Genomic DNA, 18715 nt, shown 5'->3' on the forward strand with positions numbered 1-18715 from the left:
TATATATATATATGAAAGTATCCAGCCATGGCACATGAAAAATAGCGACATTTATCGAAGAAGATACAAGAAACATTGCCCCCATAGATACATATACATGTATAGGTAGATTCCTCAGCACGTAGACGCGTCCGCCATCTTGGTCAATATGTCATCACTCAATAAAAATCAATGAGTTTCAAGTTGCAACAACATTGCACAGCATCTGGTAGTAAAAACCGCCTAAATTTAAATTCCTGAAGAAACTGGATAAACTTTCACAGGTAAAATTGTGTTGGTATGTGTTTTTAAATTCTATTAACTCAAAAATTACAGGTTTTTAAACTAAAGTACCTTTTTAATGCCTTGTTAGCTAACGGCTTAGTCTTGTTGTATTGTGTTAGTTTGGCAAAAGCATCTTCTGAAGTCTACGGAAGATACAGTGGGTACGGAAAGTATTCAGACCCCCTTCAATTTTTCCACTCTTTGTTATATTGCAGCCATTTGCTAAAATAATTTGTTAATTTTTTTTCCTCATTAATGTATACACAGCACCCCATATTGACAGAAAAAAACAGAATCGTTGACATTTTTGCAGATTTATTAAGGGTCTGAATACTTTCCGTACCCACTGTATATATTGTTCATGCGTACAACTACAGTTACAGTGCAGATGCACCGGCAACTTGCTCTCGAGTGTTCACGAACCGGCGGTGACATTCCAATATGGTGGACGACTTGCGTATAGCGGCCCATAGAAACAGTCGCTAATGAGGAATCTACCTATACATATCTATGTCGGTCCCCTTCAAAGTAGGCACCTTGGGACCTCACACAATTCTCCTAGCGTCTCTTCCACTGTTCAAAACAGACTGCAAAATCCTTTGTCGTAAACGCCATCAGCTGCCTCGTCTTACTTTCCTGAATCTCATCGACGGTCTGAACTCTCTTCCCTTTCAAAGGTGTATTTAGCTTTTGGAAAAGCATCCTATTACATCTCTCATCTCGTATTTTTCATTTTACATGGCTGGATACTTTCCGGACAGCCCTCGTATTGCCACACACACACAGTTTTCTTTGACTTAGAAAACCCTGTAAATAGCGTAAATATGTGAAGCGACCAATAAAAAGACACTCACCTAAGGATATGAACAGATCCCTCCTCAACACAAAGCCCACCAATCTCTGAGACAGCTGTGAGATAACCACAGGAAAGCCGCTGTAGGTGGTATCTGAGATGAGTCTCTCCACCTCCTCTACGGTCATTCCGCTCTGCGTCAGCACAGACAGCGGTGGGTCGCTCCGCCGCGGCCGCATTACATCTGTGGCAAGAGTCTTGTGGCGGAATTCTTCTTTGGCCTCCAGGAAAGGGTAACCATTGAGGCGGATGTGGGCCTCGTAGATGCTCTCGCGACTCAGAGCATCAGCGACCCATTTGCTGGTCATGGCAGCAGCCATGAGGGGCACAATGTACTCTAAACCTCCTGTCAGCTCAAACATAATGACCACCAGAGAGACGGTCATACGGGTCACACCACCTAGAGTAGAAATGAGGAAAAAAAAAATGCTTGCTTGCTAATTTGACAATGCAGCAAGACTATAGCTAGATGTATTGATTTAACAGTCTAATGCAAATTATTAGAATGTATGAAGGAAATAAAAATGCGACTAAGCAAGGTCAGGCTACATTCCTGAAAGCCACCATTAAATGCTTCTGCATGGAAGACTGCGTAGGGCAATTTGGTTGCGAAGTGAAAAATAAATCATCTGGAAAATGAATGTTCAGTAGATTTTCGCAGAGATGCAGCTGAATCACCCCTCACCCAGACAGGCTGCTGCGCCCACCATGGCGTACAGGCCCGGCGTGATGCAGTCTGCCCCTGGAGAGCACCAGCCTCTGAAAATGTCCCGTTCGTGGTTGTGTACGGCTAGCTGCTCCATGCCCACTCCAAGAAGTCTGCCTGCTATGGCCCCCACCGCCATACTAGGGATGAATAAACCAGATGGCACCTGGAAAGAGAACAAGGAGTAAAACCGAATTAACAGATAAAGATGGCAGAGCTTACTTGATATTTTCACAAAGAGGTTATATTTTTTGTGAAGGTTTAAAGTATTTGGGGTAAATCAGAAGATTTTATTTCTGTTTTATCAGTCTGTTTTGGAGAGTTTGATAAGATATGGTACTGCAGCATGGGATGGAAACCTGACTGTCCAATCAAAACCAAAACTTGTCAACTTGTACATACTGCTTTAAAAAAAATAATAGGTTGGGAAGCGAAACGACTTAGACAGGAGATGTATGAGGTATCCGTTTTAAGACAAGCTAAGAAAATTGTTGCTGATGACACATTTTACATGACAATTTTAACATGTTACCTTCAGGGAGACGGTTGAGGATTCTGATGTGCAACTCAAATCGCTACAAAAATTATTTTGTGCCAACTGTGGTTAAATTATTCAATAGAGAAATGCAAAAATGAGATGCCATATTGGTATACTGTAGCTTTTTAATATATTTTGGTTAGGAGTAATTTATTGTGTGTTATGTACTGTGCTATGTGAGTCTAATGTTATGTACTGGCCATGCCATGGTTGTCCAAGATGGATTTCCCAGAAATAGGACAATAAAGTATATTCTATTTGATATGCATTCAGCACTTTGACAACTTCAAGACATTTTGAAGGTTTTATCGTGACTGGATTGAATCAATACCCAAATTTTGCCTTTTGTTTGATGCCGACCTCTGGTACCTCATATTAATAATGACACATAACACATAAACCGTCTCAGACGATGAAACCAAAGAAAAGTAACTAATAATAATAATAATAATAAATAATAATGTAATTGTTAGGTCCAAATATATTTGGAATACATGTAGAGGAATATATCAGTGTAGGTATTGTTAATAAAATTGTGAAGTTATTAACTATAAATCGCCTTCATTAATTGCAATAAAGCTGAAATAAATTAAAATATAAATATTAGATAAATAAAATAGAAATATTAGATTAAAACACACACACACACACATATATGTATCAATTTCATATTATTTTCCCCTCATTAAAAAGGCTGAAATGGGCATAATAATTGCTCAGTTTCCAAGTTAAAAAAGCCCACCAAACCAACATTTGGGAAGCCATTTTGTTGTCACATGACAATTTCCAAAATTATATTGTACCATGGTAAATTTGTGGAGTTATTATATAAACCATTATATTAACTCATTTTGTGGTTTTATTCTCAGAACTGCCCCGATATTTTGTTCTGCCTTCAAAAACGCATCTAGGTCTGTTACCTTCATGCCAAATGTAGCCACAGTGATGAACATCTTAAAGGCCAGTGCAAGAGCTAGCTGCCACATAGCTGTATAGAGTTTTGGCCCTGCCAGCCGAGCCCCCAGACCATTAGCGGCAGTCGCATTAACACTTCCAGATGTGCTTCCACTGTTGCCGGTGTAGTCGCAGAGTTTCGATGAGTCCAGCAGACCACAGTCATTAAACAGCTCAGAGATCAGTTCGCTGCTGCTCATCCGAGTGTACTCGTTTGGGAACGCCAGCAACGCTGTGAGCAGGGTGACCACCAGAACCTCAATGACAGGGTAGTGGCCAAGGCGGGTGTTCTTACGGAGACGGCACCAAGCAATGTTAGCATGAATAAAGAAAGCCCCCCAAAGGCCACCGAAGATGCCCAGAAGCACAAAAGGTATGAGTTCTAGAAGATGCCAGGGAGTGTGGAACTCCACGTAAAAAAGGACCAATCGGCTGTTGCCGAAAGGATTAATGTAGCGAAGGGTGAATGCTGCAACCAGAGCAGCGAAGAACGAACGCCACAGAGTCTTCAGAGGGAAGTAGTAGCTGACCTGAAATAGAAATGCATGAGAAATATGGTCACTGTCAGATGTTAAAACAACATTCAGCAGATGTTTTCACAGTTTATTTATGATTCAGCATACACTACTGTTAAAAAGGTTTGGGGTCAGTAAAAAGTCAGTACAAAATTAACACTTACTCATTAAAGGACACATTAAATGGATCAAAAGTGACATTGAGGGCATAAGGCTGCCCTACTGAACTTTATATTCAAAGAATCCTGAAAAAACTGGATCACAGTTTCTGCAAACATATTAAGCAGCACAACTGTTTTCAACTGTGATAAAACTTTCTTGAGCACCAAATCAGTGTATTAGAATGATTTCTGAAGGATCGTGTGACACTGGTGACTGGAGTAATGGCTGCTGAAAACTACATTTTAAAATATATTAAAATGGAAAACGGTTACTTTTAATTATAATAATATTAAACAATATTATTGTTTTTACTGTATTTTTTAAATAAATGCAGCATTGGTAAGCATAAAAAGACTTTAAGAACATAAAAATGTAATAATAATAATTAAAACAAATAAAAAAAACTTACCAACACCAAACCTTTTTAATGGTAATGTATATGTGAATCTTTTGTTTAATCCAGCTGTATTTACTCAGTGCAACGTATGACATCCAAGTGAAAAATATAACAGCAACAACAAAAAAAAACAAACAGAATCAGTAGGATAAAGGATCACCCCCTTGTGTCAGTATTTTGTTCAGGGTTCCCACTCTTTCATGAACACCAGATTCAAGGACTTTCAAGGACTTTTTAAAGCACCATTTATTTTTGAATGTGTAGGTTTCATACATTTAGACCGTTATGAGCAGTTGTGTTCAAAAGAATTTAATGAAATCCATTGAAGTCAGTACTGGTGATAAATAAAATTCGATTTCTAAAATATTGATAAAATGTGCATCAAACTGGTTTTTGCTGTAGTTCTTGTACAAGATTTAAATTTGAAAGAATTTCTCAATTTTTAAATTAATAAAAAGTGGTTAAATGTTGTAATGACATGGTAAAACCTGTTAACATTAAAAATGTGCACATTCACTCAAAAGATACGTTACTCATTAATAAATAAACTCAAGTCAAAATAATTTTGTAAATTACTTTATTGTAAATCCCATTTTTTCATCTTTGACCTAGAGGAATGCAGCTCAAACATGCAGCTGCTCAAAACGTCAGTATTTTTTGAAAATATTTAATGAACATTTTAAACCTTGTACATGTGCAAATCTGCAAAAAAATATTAAGAAAATAAATTTAAAAAATAGGACTTTCTATTTGCTTTTCGTTCAAAAACGCACTTTCATTCATGAATGAAACTCGACTGTGTTCGAGATGCGCAGCGGCTCATCTGTTACTATATTTGGAACTATTTTCATTGATGCAATATATACACAATAAGACGATAAGAATGTTTGCGGGAGCGTAACACACACGTTGCGGGAGTGGCGGTAATGCTCAGAAATTCAGCAGGAGCGGGCTTAAGAAAACTTTGTTGAACCACCTTTTGCTTTAATTACAGCCTTTAGTCTGTTGGGATATGTGTCTACTAACTTTCCACATCTAGTCTTTGCAATATTTCCCCACTCTTCTTTGCAGAACTGCTCAAGTTCATGTAAATTTGATGGTTACCGTTTGTGTACTGCAGTCTTCAAGTCATTCCACAGATTTTCAATGGGGTTTAAGTTTGGGATCTTACTAGACCATGCAAGGACATTCACCTTTTTCTCCTTCAACCACTCTGTGGTCAGTTTTGCTGTGTGCTTTGGGTCATTGCCATGTTGAAAGGTAAACCTTCTTCCCATTGACAACTTTCTGGCAGAGGGCAGCAGATTTTCCTCAAGAATTTGACAGTATTTTGCACCATCCATTTTTCCTTCTATCTTGACAAGTGCTCCAGTCCCTGCTGCAGAGAAACACCCGCATAACAGGATATTACCACCTCCGTGCTTTACTGTAGGAATGGTGTTTTGAGCTGTATTGGATTTCCACCACACATTTTGTTTGGTGTCGAGGCTAAATAATTACATTTTAGTCTCATCTGCCTCAGAATCTTCACGGTGCGTTTTGGCAAAGCTCAGCTGTGACTGCATGCTGCAGAGAAACACCCCCATAACAGGACATTACCCCCTCCATGCTTTACTGTAGGAATGCTGTTATTTGGATAGCCTCTCTGACCAGTTTCCTCCTGGCTCTTTCATCCAGTTTGGAACGACATCCTGATAAAGGGAGGGTCTGTTATACCACATACCTTCCAATTCTTAATAATAGACTTCACTGTGCTTCTAGGCATTGATAAAGCCTTTGAATTTTTTTTTGTATTCATCTCCTGACTTGTGCCTGTCCACAACTTTATCCCAGAGATCTTTTGACAGTGCCTTGCCACTCATAGTTGCTTGTTTGCTTCAGTTGCACTACCAAGGACTGAAATACTCCAGGAAAGCTCTTTTCATGCTGAGCTAATCAAAATGACCACAGCTGATCACAGTTGAAAGTTAAATGGCTTTGTGTGCCATTGAGAAGGTGATTAGCTACACCTGATTGAGTTTACAAGTCATTTTTAGGATGGGGCGGGTGATCCTTTTTCCAACACAATGAATCTGGTTTTTAATTTTTTTTCTGACACGTTGCTGTTATATCGTTTACTTGAATGTTATAAGTTGCACTGAGTAAATACAGCTGGATAAAACAAAAACCGTGTCCGCAGCAAAAAGCAACACAATGTGATTATTTTAAAGGGGGGTGATTCTTTTCTATACCGAGACACTCAGTTGGACATTATCATGAAATAACCCCCTCAAAATGATCCCTGATCCCATCTGGGTTTATTTGGGGTTTACTTAGCTGACTGCTTAATAACCTTTCCAAAAGCTAAAAAAAAAAAAAACACGAGAAACATACAATTCAGAAATATACAAGACTCAATGTTTATGAAAGGACTACAGAAATATAAAACGCTTACCTCTTCCAAACTGAAAAGCACCCCTCCAATAGGAGCACCAAACGCTACAGACACTCCCACTGCAGATGCTGCAGACAACACCTAATACACAAACAAAAATGTATATTTACTCATTTACATTCCATCGCATTCTTATTTCCCAAGTAAAATAAAATAAAGAGCACATTCACCATCCTAAATTCATGAACAATGAATTACATCAGCCTAGATAGTCTAGAAAAAGCCTTGTCTGTTTGCTATTTCGATTACCAAATCGGCACTGGCAACTTCCAGCACATCAGTTAACAGAGACCAAGCCAAGAGGCTTATATCAATGTATTACATTACAAGTTTTGATCCAAGACGCAAAATACTTTGTTACTTTTCCGTCAGTCTATCCCACACTCCCCTCTCCCTTATCTCTCCATCACTCCTCTCCTTATCTCCCGCCCCAGTTCCTCTCACCTCTCGTCTCTTGGCCTCATTTCGACGGTATTTGGTGAAGAAATGGCATAGGATGTTTGCGCAGCAGCAGGCTACATGAACCAGCGGACCCTCTTTCCCAAGACTGAGGCCAGACGAGACGGCCAGCACCAGTGTGATGGTCTTTATGATCAAAGTCCACTTCCCCAGGTAACCCCGAATTATAAAGCCACTCAGGATGGTCTTAATCTGCAAGAATTAAAGACGGGTAAGTCAGGATTTAAAATTATTCGCAAAAACTGGCCATTTTCCAGACCACAAGTTGAGGAATGTTCTTTTTATTCACTTAAGCAGTTATTCTTGGCATATAAACGTTTTAAAAACAGCCCTTTAAAATGTCCTTAAATCTCTTCTGACAACTCCTCCACATGAATTTAGATAAGTAGTACAACTACAACAATCTAACATGGGGTTTTGTCAGACAGACAGCGTGACTTATGTCAGAAAGCCCTTCATTGTTCTCTCTGCCAAGGTTAGAAAGCAGAAGCAATTGTGGTTGAACATCTGAAAACATTTTGAACATCTGAAAACAGTGCAGAAAACTGTGGAACTGTCGAAAACTGTGCAATATACAGATATAATCTCTATCCAACTGCTTGTCTCCATTCACTATCTCACTTTACTCAGACAGTTTGAAATAAAACTGAAGAAAGAGTTTGAGGTATAAAGTGGCTACTACTTAACGGGGGTGTTTTTGAAGTCACGTATAATGTGAAGCTGAAGTGACAAAACAGAAAAGTCCTAGAATGAGTGGTTTGTTGGGAAAAGAGCTTGAATGTGTGGAAAGATACATGACGCATTGTGTGTGTGAGCGTTTGAGAATCAGCTCACCTCTGGTATTCCTGAACCGCAAGCATAAGGGGCGAAGGCTCTCACAAGAATCACAGCCAGGAAGGCGAAGAGAAGAGCCCAGCTCACATACATGAAATGATTCAGCACATTTACCCTGCCCTGCTGCAGGACACACACAGGATACAAGTGAAACAAAAGGATCTTATACACTGTCACCCCCTACAGGACATATCCATAGTTAGAGGCCACAATTGTTTTTACATACCACATACTATTTACTCACATTCTGAAGGCTATGAAACATGATTCATAATTTTGAGTTTAAAAAAAATAAAGAAATTAATACTGGTAGATTTGAGGAGTCGTACATCCTAATTAAGGCTTGAACCTCCCTCCCCAATGATGTGTTGGTTGAAAATTCTTTAAAACAATGCCTCAAGAGATAGCATCCTAAAAAATGATCTACAGAAATTACTTTTAAAAAAGGCTGCTAAAATTCAGGATGTGTGAATAAAAGTTTAAATTCAAAGAACATATGCTGCCAGGTTTTTTTTTTTAGTACAAATTTATTGAATTTTAATATAATTTTTAGCAAAAATATAATTAAATCTAAGATTAAAATGCGTGTTTTATTGTCATTTCTTCAAAAAAAGAATATTGTAGCTTTCTCTTCATACCACAAGGGGGTGATATACACTACCATACAGAAGTTTGGGGTCAGTCAGATATTTGAAAATATAAAGGGACACATTAAATTGATCAAAAGTGACAGCAAAGACATTTCTAATGATATAAATTATTTTATTTCAAATAAATGTATATTGAAAAAAAGCATCACTGTTTCCACAAAATTAAACTGCACAACTGTTTTTAACATTGATAAGACGAAAAGTTTGTTGAGCACCAAATCAGCAGTTTAGAATGGTTTCTGAAGGATCATGTGACACTACTGGAGTTTTTAAATCAGTGATGCATTACTTATATATATAAAATATATTAAAATAAATTTCAATATTCAAGTTTTACTATATTTTTGAACAAATAAGTTAATCATTGGTAACCATAAAAGACTTATTATTTAAAAGCATTTTTACATTTTTACCGACCCCAAACTTTTGAACGGTAGTACATACCAACACCAGTGACAAGCAAAGAACTGTGAAGAGAGGCACTTGGAACTCATTTCATTTAGCCTTCGCAGAACACTTTGTCATACATTTATTTGGAAATCTTAAACAGGCCTGTAAATCTTAGATTCCACTAAATTGGAAACACTTATTACAACAATCAGACAGAATATAAAAAGGAAACATACATCCGTCCTTCATCTGTCAACATGTCAGTAACAATGTGTTGTTTTACGAAAACAACAACCACAAATGTTTGCACTTTCTCATGTCACTGGAAAAATTTATGCAAAATTTGATTCAAAGCCGTAAACCACAACATAATGATGAAATGATTACATGTGTAATATTCTCCCCTTGTTATTGTACTCTTGCACTGGTAACATAGATCTCTGTCACGCAATGTGCCTGAACCCACCTCACTGACTCCATCCATGAGTTCTGCCCAGCTTTTCCACTGGGGACACTTGTCTCTTTCCTGGAAAGTGGTCTCATTGGACGCCCAGCAGCAGTGCTCGTGATTAAACCAGAACCCGTTCAGGCACACACCCTCTTTAAGGTCCGTCATCCAATGGGCAGCAATGTCTATACCTCCAGCCAAGGCCCCTGGTGAGAGGTGAGATGGGACACAAAAAACCTTCAATTCACATCATACACAATCACTACTTTTTACATTTTCTAAAGGGTATGTGAGTGGTGTTAATCCAATGCAAACTATCTATCACAATGCTAGGGAATTGTGGGAGTTTGCCAGAGCGTTGCTATGTGGTTGTACAGTGCCGTTTTTAGCAGCCTTCTCAGTGGTTGCTTACTGGCCCAAGCTCATCCTCAAGTTTCTATGATATTCTGGCCCCTAGATATGACACTAGTACCTTTCTTCAGTGCAAGTTTATGAGATTTTTCCATTTTTTTGTTGCCCACCAGGCTAAAATCATAGATCTGATAGCAAAGAAAAGTAATAGCACATCTCGTCAACATCTGAGGTATAATTTTGCTGTGTGATGTGTTGTGTACTTATGAGCAAGAATATGAATTTATTTGATATGGAAGGCCATTTCTGACACAAACACACAAAAAATAATGCTTTGGTAAATTATAATTATTAGTCATAAAAAGTAATTATGACACACAAACTCAAAATTATGAGATAAAACTGCATAATTGTTGACAGTAATTCTAAATAATTTTGGTCATATTATTATGATTTATTATTTCATACTTTCAACATTTTTGTTATAATTAGGATTTTTCCTTTAATGGCAGAAATATGCTTCTATACTCAGGGCCACTTAGTTCTACAGATGGTGGTGCCAGGAGCAGATTTGGTAGCGCTTGGGGGAGGGGTTGTGGGGGTAATAAAAATAAAGATAATTTAATCATAAAATTACTATTGTTTTACATTAATAAGTGCAGTTTATAATATTACACGTTTATTTCTTGGTAATAGACATTTGACAGTAAAGCATTGATCTTGAATTGGAAAGCATACAAAATTTACTTTTATTAACAACAGTAACATGAGCAAAATCTAATTTTTATATAAAAAAATAATATATTCTACTCTTATTAAATGTACCATTATTCTTCTATAGTATTATACGGAACTAAAGTGATTATAAAAGGAGCACTCTTTATGTGTGATTCAGTTGCAGGTTGAAGAAAAGTTTGTTTTTCAAGGCACTTTGTGACTTTTAAGTAAACAGGAAGTGGGCAAGATGTGGGCTGACCTGACATGAGTCCAATGAGAAGCATCAGAAGCCAGCCGGAAAAGGCATCACTGATGCTGAAGAGCAAGGCTACTGTGGAGTGCTTACTCTTATTGGTGATCTGAAAGAACGATGAGGTGTTAAAGCAGGAACTGAGGGGTAATGTTTCATAAGCAGGTGGAATAACCTGCTCACCTCTCTATGCCGATCTCTGTCTTTAGACTTCTCCCTAACCCAGTCGATGGTGTTGAAGTCCTCGTAGGTGCCAATGCCAGGAACGGTGTCATCCATTAGATCTATCAGCTTAGGACTGTTGTTCGGCCTCCAATTTGCTTTACAGCCGCCTACAGGCACAAAACACAACAAACTCTCATGGGAAACCAGCAGACACTCTGCATATTTCCGTGCAGCATTGCATGCCCATGCCATTTTTCTATTGTGAAAGCAGAATGCAAATAAAATGCCAATTAATCATGGACAATTCCCATTGTGGTGAGAGGAATTACAGATAACAACAAGTTCACTAATGCATTGTCAATCAGAGCTGTTAGTGTGTGTGATACTGCTGGCAGGTCAGAACTAATGCACTTTGACAGAGCCAGACAGACTCAACAAAAAGGGCTGAAGTTGACTTCAAATGCTGACCACAAATAACACTGGATGAAGTCAAAGTCAAAATACAAGCCAGTTAGAACAGGATACACAGTGAATGTTACATGCATTTACACAATACATAAGGGAAGTCGTGGCCTAATGTTTAGAGGGTCGGACTCCTAACCCAAAGGTTGCGGGTTCGAGTCTCATACCGGCAGGGATTGTAGGTGGGGGGAGTGAATGTACAGCGCTCTCTCCCACCTTCAATACCACGACTGAGGTGCCCTTGAGCAAGGCACTGAACCCCCAACTGCTCCCCGGGCGCTGCAGCATAAATGGCTGCCCACTGCTCCGAGTGTGTGTTCACGGTGTGTGTGTGTTCACTGCTGTGTGTGTGCACTTAGGATGGGATAAATGCAGAGCACTAATTCCTAGTATGGGTAACCATACTTGGCCACGTCACATAAAGCACTTTTATTTTACTTCTAGCATGTTTACTCGGAAACAATGACTAACTATGAAAACACAAAATTCTTTATTCCAAGAACTATGATTTAAGTGACTGAATGCTACATTTAGTGTCAATACTATGCGATCGGTCTAGACAGGAATTGATAACTAGACAAGTTGCTTTGTCTATGGTTGTAACAGAATGAGCTTTATTGCCAAGTACGTTTACATAGGGCTGGGCAATATGGCCAAAAAATCATATCTCTGTATTTTTGGCTGAAAATTTTATTAAAAAAAAAAATATTTCACATCCTGCCCAATGTTGTCCAACAAACAATGTACATATTAAAGGCTATGAAAAATAAAGTGAATGTAACCATGTAGGCTATGCTATATATTATGTGCAAAAAGGGTTAAAATCACATTACATTATAGCATTGTAACATTACAATCTAAAAACCAAAATAATGCTTTTTAAAGCAGAAGTTAAATTCACTAAAACTAAAAAAAATTTGTTTTTTTTAAAAAGCACAGACTAATTGCATATTTTGATTACCCCCATTACAGTCACTTTATAGTTAGTGCGATCATAAAAATATACTTACTTGTAGGTTTAAACTTCTACATATGGCACATTTATTCTCCAACAAATATTTTAGCAAAATGTATATTTTAGTCAGAATTATTGCACTCCTATTTAATTGAGCTCTGTCAGTTTGGCGCGCACGGTGGCGCTAGTTTTAAATAGGCCTGTCGCAATAATCAATATATCGACTTATCGTGCAATATATGTACATGACCTCAATAATTTTTGGTCTTACTTGTAGGTTTAAACTTCTACATATGGCACATTTATTCTCCAACAAATATTTTAGCAAAATGTATATTTTAGTCAGAATTATTGCACTCCTATTCTATTGCGCTGAAATGCAATTTCATTGCAAAATTCATTAAACAGTGCAAGTATCCTATCTGTCAGCACGTGTCTGTCAGAGCATCTGACGGGGCAACCGATTTAAACTTATGAGTTGTTTTAAAGCCCTTAATATACAGCATGAGCATGTCTCATGTTTAGGACAAATTGGATTATGCACTTGCCCCGCAGCAGCTCACTCCGTGCTCCGCTATTTTTCAGATGCGCTCGTATGAAACTACTGTATATCGATATAAACGGTATTGCCTCATACATATAAAGAATTATAAAGAATATAAATGATATACTGATATACCACCCAGCCCTATGGTTTACACACACAATGAATTTGTACTGGTGAAGTGAAGTGAAGCACACGTCAGATGTTTCAGATCAAACAAGTTTAGCTGGTTTAACACATGTAGAGCAAAAGACACCAGGCCTTCAGACTGGTTCTAAAACAATGTGATACAAATTCAAAGATTCAGGTTCAACTTGAAACAAGGCCTCTGACAGCACAAAAGCATGTTGATATTTTCAGCATCTGACATATAAGACAGTAATGCAGTTGGCTATAAGGTGCAGCCTGTGCTATCAGAATCTTAGCCTGAGCAGAAATGAAAAAGAAATACAAGGAATAGCTCATGTCACTGCAAACCTGTAGGACGTCTTTCTTCCGAGAAGCACAAGTGAAAATATTTTGCAGAACGTTGAAGCTACTCTTTTCCATACCAAGGAGTGGAGACTACTGCTAAGCTCCAAAAATTGCAAAAAAAAAAAATATGACAATAAATAAATAAAATGACAAAAAAAAAGTAAAAAATCTTATATTTTTAGGAAAAAAGTTGCAAAAAAGGCCCACACACTAATGAAGGTGGAAAAAGACAACCAAAAAAAAAAAAAACTGATTTGCTGAGGAACAGCAAACATTCTGGTCACAACAGAAACTTAAGAGCCTAATTACAGGTGCAAGAGAAGATAATGTTGTAATCAAAACGTTTGCCATTCATCAGTATGAAAAAAAAATGTTTTAATCTTGCACTTGATTTTTTGGTTGTCTTTTTTAATGTTTGAATGTCTAAAATAAATCATACTCAAATAGGCTAAAAAGGGTTAACAGGAAGTTTTTGCTCTCAAAATAGATCTATGGGAAAATAAGGTTAAGGGAGCATTGTGTACTTTGACCCATAAACCGTTATTTGAGTCTGACTAGAGATGTTTAAAGCGTGGGGGTTTAAGAGGAACCAGCAGCTCTGTAAAATGAGTATGTGTGTTTTTATTATTATTCTGTAGTATATGGTCTCATTCAGTTCACTTTGATCTCATATGTTGGGTCTTTTACTTCTGATCCAGTTAAGTACAAAACCAAAATTAATAGAAAGAGTAAAGACGGAAAGAGAATAGAGAAGTTCACCATGAAAAACAGCAGCTCAACCTAAAATTAACTTTCAATCTACTTCCTCTCAGTTCTTCAAATCGTTCTTACATGAAATGAAGTTATGCAAACGTTACTGATATCTTTAAAGGATAACTGTGCTGACATAATTCCAATGAATACTGAGCAACGGGTCATGTGACTTGTACTGACAAGCTTCATACTTCAACAAGAAGCGGTAAAATGCACACGATGGCTGTAACTACATTTCCTGCCTAGCACAGTTACTTATGTCTGCCTCGTAAATTTATCAGTCTAATCAAATCATGCATGCTGTAAACTTGAGACAGATTTGAGGTGACACAGTTTGGTTCGGTCTCCATGAGCTAGACTCTCCAAAATACTTATTATATTATCAATGTCACTGATCTCTCACTGATCTCACTGGTTTCTATAAAGTAAACTTAAGAATAACTTTTATATTGTTATCTATTTCAAAATGAACTTTTGTAGAAGCTTTCTGCCAGGGGATAAAAATAAATTAATAAAGGTAAAGGTAATCTGCAACTCAGAAACTCAGAATTCTGAGAAAATAAACTGAGAATTGTGAGATGCAAACATGGAAAGTGTGAGGAAAAAAAGTTAACTTCTTATTTTATATCGACTTTTTATCTGACAATTCCTTTTTTTTTCTTCTTGCAATTTGGAGTTATTTCTAAATTAATACTTAGAATTGCGAGGGGGGGGAAAAGTATGAATTGTGAGATAAACAGTCACATTTATCTTTTTTTAAATCCCATGCATGGCAGATAAACAAATTGGATCATTACTTGATTATCCATACATCTTTTTTTTATACTAAAAAAATATTTTTTGTTAAAATGTGAGTCAGTATCAAAAATGATACAATAGGCTTTAGAGGAGCTTTTATTTGTATATCTCTCAATCATCATCATCTTGCCAGACATTTTGTTTTGCCCCCAACAATAAAAACTACAGAGCTTTGATAATTTAAGCATTTAAATATCATCTTGCTAAGCCATATTATTGGGATGTTTATATGCATTTTATTTAAATAGCCTGCTATACTGTTATAAAGATCTCACTGAGTTACATTACAAGCTATCAGAATTTCATCTTTTTGGCCATTTAAATATCAGCAACTGCACCAAATTGCATATTTTTGCTCAGTTTGGGCCTCTGAATAATTTTTTTTTTTATTCCTTGAGGAGCTCCATATTCTCACTATATCATACGAACCATAAAAACCTGTTGTATCAAATATGATACTCGTTAAAAAACACACATGCAAACTTTATTTCGATTTTTTTTTAAAGACTTTGTTAAACAATTCCATTTCCAAGAAACTAGATTTTCTGACTATTACTTCATATATCAAGCTTAGCACCGTTAAGGTAAAACCGTTCCATCACAGTAAGAGTTTCAGACCAGAAGGAAGTGTGATATGAGGAAGAAGGTATAGACTGTGAAATACAAACATGAAAAAGGAACTTCCTGGTATGTTAACAGTCTGTCAGTGACATCACACACAGCATCATCTGTCTCTGAGCAGAGAAGAGTGTGATCTGACCCCACCAAACCGACACGGCTGAAAGATTAGACCTACATGTTTTACAGAACCAGTGTGTGATACTCCATTCAAACTGTAAATGTCTATGCTTTATCGATCAAATGTTTGTTAAACAAAAAACCTAAACACCAAAACAAACAAGTTAATCTTGCAAAAGCATAAAGTTCTATGATAAAAGCTAAAAATAAAAATAAAATAAAAAAGTATAGTGTGTCCACTATAACTAGTTAATATTATCTTCTGTAATGCCTGCGTCCCTACCTGCACTGTAATCTCGGTCCAGAGGTGGGACATCCTCACTGAAGTTCACTGTAACATCTGAAATATCCACCAGCTCATCATCACTGCTTTCACTGTGATAGTTATCGTTGCAAAATCCTCCGTTGTCCATCATCACCCCTGTCAGAGCAGAGAGAACATAAGGTCATAGAAGACTGAGAGGGAGTTAACAAACAAAATGTTATTCTTCGTTCATTTATCGTCCTCAGTCTGTTGCGAAATTATGACATCTTTTCAGCAGAGCAGATATGACAAATCACTAATAAACCGGACGCAATTCTTGTAAATGGTGCGTTTATCAAGACTTTTAATGACTACATTGGTCGGAATGTCATTGATAATCTATGAAGAATTGATTCATACGAGTCAAGCGTGCAGGAATCGGGCTACGCTGGTCGCGCTGTTTGTTTCTGATTCACTAAAAAAAATCGGTTCATTCGAGTCATTCGTTCACGAATCGGGATACGATGGTCCCGCTGTATGTTTTGATTGCCTAAAGACGGCTGATAAGAGTCATTTGTTCGTCAATCGCTCTACACTGTAGAGCCAATGGCGGTGTAAGTATTAGTATAAGTCGAGTAAGTAGTGCAGGAAACACTGTCAGACTATTAAAATTCATAAGAACCGGTTTTCCGGTTTCTAACCTCCTGCAAAGTGAGGCTTCGGTCAACCACCTTTTGACTGGGCTTCTCTGAAATGATGATAGTAAAACTCACTCAGAGTTCAAACACTACCACTTCCTTTATCTTGCTCCACAAACATTTTACAAACCATCTTATATAAATGGGAAAAACACACCATCGTCGTATAAGGACTTCTGAGTAGTTCCTCTTATTTTATTGACCAGATTTGAAAGTTATCAGATAGTTTGTCGATTATTGCAGAGCTAGATCAATAATATGACCCAGTTATTGATGTCCTCTGTTTGATCAGCTGAAGTAGCTGATAACACTTTTCCCTTTGGATGTTTTACCTCATCTGAACACACATTTATCCTAGTTATCTGTCTCGACACTAATGCTAATTCATTCTTTTGAATTATTCGATCAGTCCTAGTGATTCAGTTGGCTGGATCCGAACAAAAAAAGTTTGATACATACCTCTATGGGTCTTTGCGTAGTAGTGGTCGCTATTAGTTAGTAGTGGACTTTACTGAGGCAGCAAATCTTGTGATCTGGATTTTAAAGTCCCTCGGTTAAGCAATGCCGACGTAATCTTCCGTCAACTGGTGCGTCACAGTTTACCCGGCAAAAGCATCTCACAACCTCTTCAGCACGGATGTCTTCAGACAGGTCGCTCAGACCTTTCGCATGTGATAAAGGTGAAAGAGGAAGGTGTCCGTGTATCGTTGCATCGCTGAGGGTTTTTTTAGTTCAATAACTGTTCCCTTTCCTCAAAAACGTGAACGGCTGAACATCACATGTTTGGAGGTCAATAGCGCCATCCAACGTCTTGGGGAGTTACTGAAAATAATTCAATTAATCTCAGCAGCACCTGAGCAGCACTCTAATGCTGCGTTCAAGTCCTCCTGGGACGTTCGTACTTCCGAGTTGACAAGTCGTAATTAGGACATCAGGTGCGTTCAAGTCAGTTTAGTCGGCACAAGATGGCGGTGTACCTTCTTTTAATAAGTTACAAGAAAATACAACAGGGTCTGTTAACTCTGCTTATAGAAAATGTGTTTTGCGTTTTGAATAGGCCTATTTTTAAAACATGCAACATGGCAAATCAAAAGATTTTTCACCTATAGGTGCAAAAATTATAGCATTTTTTTTACTTGGATTTCATTAACTAGCTGCGAAACAAGAACATGACCTATTTAAGTTTATAGGACAACTAAACTATCAATTTAAACAAAAATTTACCGTCAATGTAACTAATCTGTTACTGAGAAAAAAATGTGTAATTAAATTACAGTTACTTATGAAAATGTTAACAAATACAAAGGGGGTTACATCTGAATATTTTCAGATTTAATTTATTTCTTTCCCAAAATGCATAGACAGCTCTAAAATATGAGACATCAATGTTTCAGGAGTTTAGGTCACAGAATAGGACATATGCTTATTCAAAAACTGTTTTATTTTCTATTTCGGTTGATTTATATGCTTTATTTTTTAAGATTACCTGTTTTTTTCCAAGGCATTGTTAGATGCCAGTGTTTCCTGACATATTTCCTGTGCAAAGATTTGATTTCAAAAACAGTATCTTTAAACTAGATGTGATCTGTATTTAACCTCAGAACGATCTCAAAGTAAAAAGAGGTGCTAAAGTCTGATATTGTGGTGGCTGCGCTATAAAATTAAATTTTTATAAACAGTGACAACAAAGTTCTTCAGAAAAACAATTTAAAGCATTTTTTCTAATTATTGAATAGTAATTACATTTTCAGTTGTTGACCTCATATTAATTGAGAGACTACGTGGAAAATAATTTCAGAGCTACTTTGTAGAAAAGATAAAATAGGCTATATTATATATATATATATATATATATATATATATATATATATATGTTACACTACTTATGACATTTTAAATAGGGTAACTTGTAATCTGTAACCTATTACATTTCCAAAGTAACTTTCCCAACACTGTATATGT

At 37.1% G+C, this 18715-nt stretch overlaps 1 protein-coding gene across 1 annotated transcript in view; it reads right to left on the reverse strand.

Moving 5' to 3' along the window:
* Positions 1-17549, reverse strand: part of LOC107701535 (H(+)/Cl(-) exchange transporter 5-like) — a 23113-nt gene extending 5564 nt beyond the window's left edge. Inside the window, exons 1-11 of the mRNA XM_016503579.1 lie at positions 17213-17549; positions 16095-16232; positions 11106-11254; positions 10932-11031; positions 9623-9810; positions 8117-8239; positions 7268-7474; positions 6824-6904; positions 3282-3845; positions 1803-1989; positions 1119-1517 (exon numbers count right to left, since the gene is read on the reverse strand). Of these exons, the coding sequence (XP_016359065.1) occupies positions 1119-1517; positions 1803-1989; positions 3282-3845; positions 6824-6904; positions 7268-7474; positions 8117-8239; positions 9623-9810; positions 10932-11031; positions 11106-11254; positions 16095-16227 (2131 nt within the window). The 5' untranslated portion in view covers positions 16228-16232; positions 17213-17549. The remainder of the gene's footprint in view (positions 1-1118; positions 1518-1802; positions 1990-3281; positions 3846-6823; positions 6905-7267; positions 7475-8116; positions 8240-9622; positions 9811-10931; positions 11032-11105; positions 11255-16094; positions 16233-17212) is intronic.
* Positions 17550-18715: the final 1166 nt, after the last annotated feature.

This window comes from Sinocyclocheilus anshuiensis, unplaced genomic scaffold (genome assembly GCF_001515605.1).
Source record: "Sinocyclocheilus anshuiensis isolate Anshui unplaced genomic scaffold, SAMN03320099.WGS_v1.1 scaffold2404, whole genome shotgun sequence".
Classification (NCBI taxonomy): Eukaryota; Metazoa; Chordata; class Actinopteri; order Cypriniformes; family Cyprinidae; genus Sinocyclocheilus; species Sinocyclocheilus anshuiensis.